Here is a 6,618-nt window from a genome sequence, read left to right on the forward strand (position 1 = left end):
AATTGTCAAAATTAAAGTCTATCCAGAAAAGACAAAGATTTGATATCCTGCATGTATTTTTCAAATTCTTCAGTCAAAAAGATAATCTCACAAATTCTAAATGCTTAAATTTGTTTTCACTGTTGCACAATACGTGTGTATATATGGTCACATACACAACCACGTGAGCGATGTGAAAAGAGCAGTATCCTTAATGGGTATATTCTGACAGGTTTGTTTAACAAGATTTGCCTTACTACTTTACAGTCACACTTTGTTCAAGATGGAGGGATCTTAGAAGCCATCTAATCTAATGTTACTTCAAATGAAGGGTTTCCCTTTTGTAATATTCAAAACAATGCTCTGTAGTTTATTCATCTCTTAAAACTCATATTCAGAATTGAACATGAACTAAAGGTGTGCTTGGCCTATACTGAAGTGGAACCACTGCTACCCAGGATCCAGATGCTCCAATGCACACAAGATTAGAATGAGCTGGTCAGTGAGGGCTCACAGGCTTTATCCTGTGACATGCAGCTCTAAGCCTTATCTCCCCTCAACTCCCTTCACTGCAGCTAATTTTTTTTTAACCCAAATTCAAGACTACATATTCATTCCTATTAACTTTTTTCTTAGTTTCAGCCCACCATTCCATACATTGAGAGTCTAAGGATTCTGTAGTCCAATATTTCAGTTAGATATGTCTTTATCAAAATCACTGGCACAACAATCAAAGACCTTCACAATGTGAAGAATAGCAAGAGGAAAAATTGAAGGCAACAAGTATAGACAACACTTTGCTGTAAACAGAAACAGAGAAATGGGACCGCAGCAGGATGGGTATTTTGTGAGGAGGTCAAATGTTTAAAAATATATATTCAAATATGTACATGCTAATGAATCACCCAAAAGCAAAGGAAAAATACAGTATGTAAAAACATTTTCTAGACTGCTAAATTCTAAATTATTAAAATTCAATGCAAATATAATTTATCATATATTGCTTGGTTATCTAATTTATGTCAAAATTTGGTTTTTTAGAGCCTCCAGTTCCTGAATTCTCTTTTCTTTCAGGGTCCCTGCTTCCAGGATCACACCTACTTTTTCTCTGAATATTCTGAAATCTCCAACTATATCCAGTAGCCCCTGGCTTTGCCATTATGAATTCTAACATAACATGGCCCTTTTCATCCAGGATCTTGTTTCCACATCAATCGCCTTCACTCTTTATCAGAATTTTAAAAACCAAGTTCAGGTTTAATGGATTCATCCAATAGAATCACATAAAACATAAGAATCTAAGATTTTTTTTTTAAAGTTACTGCATCCTTACAAGTCAGCAAGATGGCCAAAAAGAGTGTATTATTTGGTAAAATTGTTCTCCAAGGCCGTAACATCCAATCCTGAAAATTTCTATGCAAAGCGGCTGTTGCCAAATTCTTCCCACCAGCACATCTGCATATAAAATGACATCCTCAACAACAGGGCCTTCTCCTCTCCCAACCCCCACTCTAGGCTCAAACAAAAAGTTAGTGTGCCCACACAAAAAGCACGTTTAAAGTGTCTGCTGCACAGTAAATGCTGGCTAGTTTACATTCGTCTCTAGATCTAAGCTCACCCTTTACGTCAGTAATAAGAAAGCAACCCCGATCTGTGCATAAATAGAAGGCGTGTTCTTTTTCAAATTCCCACTTCTAGAAGTGAATTCTTTATCAGTCTAAATATGAAATTTGTTACCACCAAACGAACGAAGCTCCCTTTACAAACACATTCTATTTAATGATAAAGAATATATTTTCAAAGTACAGTTGTTTATGAAACATTTTATAGAGTTTAACACTTCCCAAAATGTACTTCTAAAACACATCTAAGGAAAAAATGGCGAACTTGCCCTTTTAAAGATACAGGCCAAATAACTCCTGCTCAGGAACTCGCACACACCTCATCAATAGAAACAATGCAAAATAACAAGAAAGGTTTTTACTTTCACAAACCAAGTGATAGATTTAAAATGAGTCATCATGTTAAGCCCTAGGGAAACTGTAACATTGTTTTGTCTTTATGTTCATTTCTACCAAACACTTGCCCTCAAAATGAATTTTCATTAATTTCCCACCTATTCACCACAGCTGTTTTTTTGGCCAGGAATTCTGTCTCAGAACTATTTTTTTGTAATTTGAACATCATTTTGTTTAGTGTCCACACACAGTAAATCTTCAATAAATATGTTAAGAATTCTCTTAAATTTAAAATAAGAGCCTAAGAGTCAGAAGGAATGCATTATTTTTTCCAAAAATACAAAAATGTGACTCACTAAATCAAGAATATCATAATGTGAAATACCCAAATACTACTCAAATTTTAAGCCATTTTTCTTTTTTTATCGAAGTATAATTGGCATAAGCCATTTTCTTAAACATGAAAAAATTTAACAGACTTCTACCACCATTCTTGTTTTTAAAATACATTCCGGGACATCCCTGGCGGTCCAGTGGTTGGGACTCTGCATGTCCACTGTGTGGGGGCATGGGTTCCATCTCTTGTCCGGGAACTAAAGACCCCGCAAGCGATGTGGTGTGGCCAAAAAAACCCAAAATACAAAAAACAAAATAAAATACATTCCTAAGTTGCTGCTGCAAAAGCACAAAATGCCTTAGACTTCATGTTAATCCATAGGTTTAGAAATAATTTACAGGTAAACGGACATAAAAACCACCACTAGACTGTGAGCTTCAGGAAGAGGAGAGAGATTTGTTTTATTCACTGCTGTTTTATTCACTCCCTCTTTCCTGGTGCCTTGGATGGTGGCTGGTACCGAAAGGTTGATTAGTATTTGCTGAATTGAAAGAATCTATGTGTGCAGACCCCTTAGTACAAAGCCAGACCCAAACCACCTGCAGGATCCCACCACCAACACGAGAAAACCTGGAGCAATCTCATGCAGTGCAGATACAAAATGAGCCCCTAGAGAACAGAGGAGAGGAAGAGAAGACAGACGCTCAGGGGAACGGACTGCAGACTCAGTTTCCACACACTACTCCAATGTGTTCACACTGATGCCGGGTCCACCAATTTAGAGATTCATTTAGGTTAACAAATCTCCTCTTGTAAGAATGCAGGAATCATTTAAGTTTCTCAGTAACCTTATGGTGTAAATATTTCACCATTCCATTTTGCAGATGAAACTGAGGCTAAAAGGCCGAATTACTTTCCTAGAGTCACACAATACTTTTCCAGTGTCACATGGTTTATGTTCAGCACGACCCAGAACCTTTAATCCTTTCATGCTACCTCCCGGTTGACAGGGGAATAGGACTAACCTTTATCCACACATCAGGGCCCAATACCCTTCTATCCAAACACCTAAAACAAGTTTTCTTAAAGATGGGGCTTTTGCTTGGAGTGACAGGAAAGCAACAAGTAGTTTCAGAACATAGATCACTTATGAGGCAAGTATCTAAAGTGAGGATCATGGATTTGGGGTGTCTGGGGGAACCAAACCCCGAAGACAAACCACAGGTTTCAAAATACTGCACAGGGCCAGCTCTTGCTCCAGAGCAGTTTGCCTTGCTCTCTTCCTCTTCCTCCCCTTCCACGTGACCCTCACAGATCTCAGCACCAGAAAATAGACTGCCATTGTCAGAGGCACAGTTTGGCAACATTAATGTCCCAACCACAGTGACAGGCACAGAACAGGCAAGCAAATATTTACTGAATGAACCAAAGGCCAAAGTTGTTTCTGTGGGCAAGATGGGACCCTTAACAGCTTTTTTTTTTTTTTTTTTTTTAAACAAAGTGGAGATGAGAAGTGCACCCTAAGCACCTGATTCTTGGTGTAAAAATGAACTTTCAAAAAGCAGGTCTAAACTGGGGATAGGCTACAGTGAAAGCCTTACCTGATTCTTCTTCTTCAGCTAGACTGCCTCAAAGAAGAAAACAGCTTAGCACGTTAGCATTCAAATACAGATCTCAGAAGGGGCATGATGTTTTAATATTTTAGAGCATAAAAACAAACACCATTACCTTATTTAGGATGCCTAGTTTAGGTCATCTTAACATGAATAACAGCTTAAAAAAAAGTCCCCTCTCAGCCAGCTTCAACAAACATCAACTCATGCTCCCAATTTATCCACCCCCCTTCTCCCTTGGTGACCATAAGTTTGTTTTCTATGTCTGTGACTCTATTTCTGTTTTGTAAATAAGTTCATTTGTATCATTTTTTTGGATTCTACATATAAGTGATATCATATGATACTTGGGATGGACATATACACACTACTATATATAAAACAGATAACTAGTAAGGACCTAGTGTATAGCACAGGGAACTCTACTCAATACTGCGTTAATGATCTATATGGGAAAAATATCTAAAAAAGAGTGGATATATATATATGTATAACTGACTCACTTTTCTGTACAGCAGAAACTAACACAACATTGTAAATCAACTACACTCCAATAAAAATTAATTTAAAAAGTCAAAAAAAAAAAAAGTCCCCTCTCAGCATTCTCAGGGTGAGAGCGGGTGGGGGTGGAGAAGACAGTAGACAGTTTCCCAAAAAGTTTGCTGTGGGTCAAAAAAACAAACAAAATCATACTCCCCAGTGTGGGAAAAGTTTCTTTTAAAACATGACCAGCTATTTAGACAAATATATGCTTCATCCCAAATAATTAAACAGAGCCTACGGTTATAGGAAGACGTTAAGGTTAAGCCAAACGGCTTCAAAGACAACTCTAGAAAATGTTACCTATTTCCCCTCTGACAGACTCCCGTGACCTGAAGGCTTGGCTACAGGTTCCAATTGGTATCGGATTCCTCATAACGTGAGATTTTCAGGCGTCAAATTACAGTCAAGCTGGAGGGGGCAGAAGAAGAGCCACAAGCAACAGGGAAGATGCCCGTTCTTCTCCTCCCCCCTCCCTCCACTTGCCACTTAAGAGAAACGGCACGTTTCTATGCTAGAAAAGGGCCTCATCCCTGGGGATTCGATGCAGCGTTAAGTCGGCGAATTCCCAAACGCAGGCTAAGCCCTCACCATCACGAGCTACTTGTGCGCTCTCCCACCACCTCCTTTGTCTGCGCCGGCCCCGCAAACTCGCAGTTCAACGCCTTCCTGTAAACAGGCTCACGACACCAAAAGGAACGCTCTCGGTCTTCCCACCGGCCAGAGGGAAGCCCACCCCGCGTGTGAAGCCGCGTCCCCGCAGCGCGCCCGCGGGGGCGCACACGACGGGCACCGCGCCCCGGGGGCCGCCCGCCCAGCCGCGCCCGCCGCCCCCGCGCCCCGGCGGCGGCTCCCGCGGGCGGGGGACCCTCGCCGCCCCCGCCAGGCACGCACCTCCGTGGATGGGCAGCGGCGCCAGCACCTGGCCGCGCACCTCGGCCTTGGGCGAATCGAGCCCGTAGCGCCCGCGGTCGATGCGGAAGGTGAGCGGCGCGCCGCGGCCGGGCTCCTGCACCGTCACGTTGATGAGCGCCGTGTAGTACTCCTGGCTCGCGTTGTCCGCCCGCGCTGGCCACAGGCTGCAGGTCAGCAGCGCGAGCGCGGCGAGCCGGGCCGGGCCCGCCCGCGCCGCGCCGCTCATCGTCCCTCCGGCCGCCGCCGCCGCCGCCGCCGCTCCCGGATCGGGCTCCCGGGCCGGCGCCGAGAGGCGGGGCGGGCGCGGCCGGCGCTGCGGCGGGAGCGCGCGCGAGCGGCCGGGGTGGGCGCGGGCACGAGCACGGCCCTCCTCGGCGCCGCGGCCCCGCGGCTCGCCGCCCTCACGTCCTCCGCCCGCCCGCGGGGACGCGCCCATGGGCCCCTTCGGCGAGGACGGCGAGTCAGGCTGCGCGCGCTCGTCTCCTCCGGGTCCCTCCGGGGCCGTGGGAGCGAGCCCCCTCCATCGCCCGGGGCCGGTCCCGCCGAGGCGGGTGGGGGCGCCTCGCGAGGACGCGACAAGGGTGGGAGAGGCGCCCGAAGGACGGTCTTTGGAGCACACACTCCCGCTCGCCGGCCTGCCGCCTCAGGCGCGCGCTCGCCGCCGCCCCGCCCCCTGTCTGCCGAGAGGCAGCGCGCAGGCCTGGGTCTCGGCCCCGCCTCCGTGCGCATGCGCGCGAGGCCCTATCGGCTCCCGCCCGGCTGCACGAGGGCCCTAGCCGACCCTGGTACTCACTTGCTCCGCGCCGGGCCAAGTTCATACGTCAGGAGTGATGCGTAAAGGATCTGGAGCCTGCGGGCTTTCCAGGGGCCTCTGGAAGTGTTTGAGATGAGGATACAAAAGAAAAAGAGCTAGAACTTTACCATTAATTTTAAAATTAAATGTCTATGGGATTTCACATCTTAGCTGGTCAAGTCCAGGTCATATTGGCATCATGGGAGGGGGGATGGTTCTGTGCGAATAAGAGTACCGGGGCTCCCTGCGCCCGGATGTTTAAGGCCATCTGAGTTATGAGGAAGGACCTCTAGGGACTAGAGGAAACCTTCAGAGGCCCTGGACAACGCAGAGATTGTGGTGAGACTTTAGTCCCAAGACACGCACTACCCGATCCACGTACACGAGCACACACCCCGTGTCAGAAGTTGCACCCTTCTAAAGCATAAATGAAAGGGAAGGGTGATTCTAGCTGTATTCAGGAGCTTATATAATACTAGGCAG

General features: G+C 46.0%; 1 protein-coding gene across 5 annotated transcripts in view; it reads right to left on the reverse strand.

Moving 5' to 3' along the window:
• Positions 1-5,650, reverse strand: part of RNF130 (ring finger protein 130) — a 136,273-nt gene extending 130,623 nt beyond the window's left edge. The window contains exon 1 of one of the 5 annotated variants that reach the window (XM_057708079.1): positions 5,322-5,650. In XM_057708079.1, coding sequence (XP_057564062.1) covers positions 5,322-5,568 — 247 coding nt within the window. In that variant the 5' untranslated portion in view covers positions 5,569-5,650. Of the gene's footprint in view, positions 1-4,730; positions 4,922-5,321 lie in introns of those variants that run through there. The other 4 variants (XM_057708082.1, XM_057708078.1, XM_057708081.1 and 1 more) reach the window with 4 other exon arrangements.
• Between the last annotated feature and the right edge of the window lie 968 nt (positions 5,651-6,618).

Source organism: Hippopotamus amphibius, chromosome 15 (assembly GCF_030028045.1).
Source record: "Hippopotamus amphibius kiboko isolate mHipAmp2 chromosome 15, mHipAmp2.hap2, whole genome shotgun sequence".
Classification (NCBI taxonomy): Eukaryota; Metazoa; Chordata; class Mammalia; order Artiodactyla; family Hippopotamidae; genus Hippopotamus; species Hippopotamus amphibius.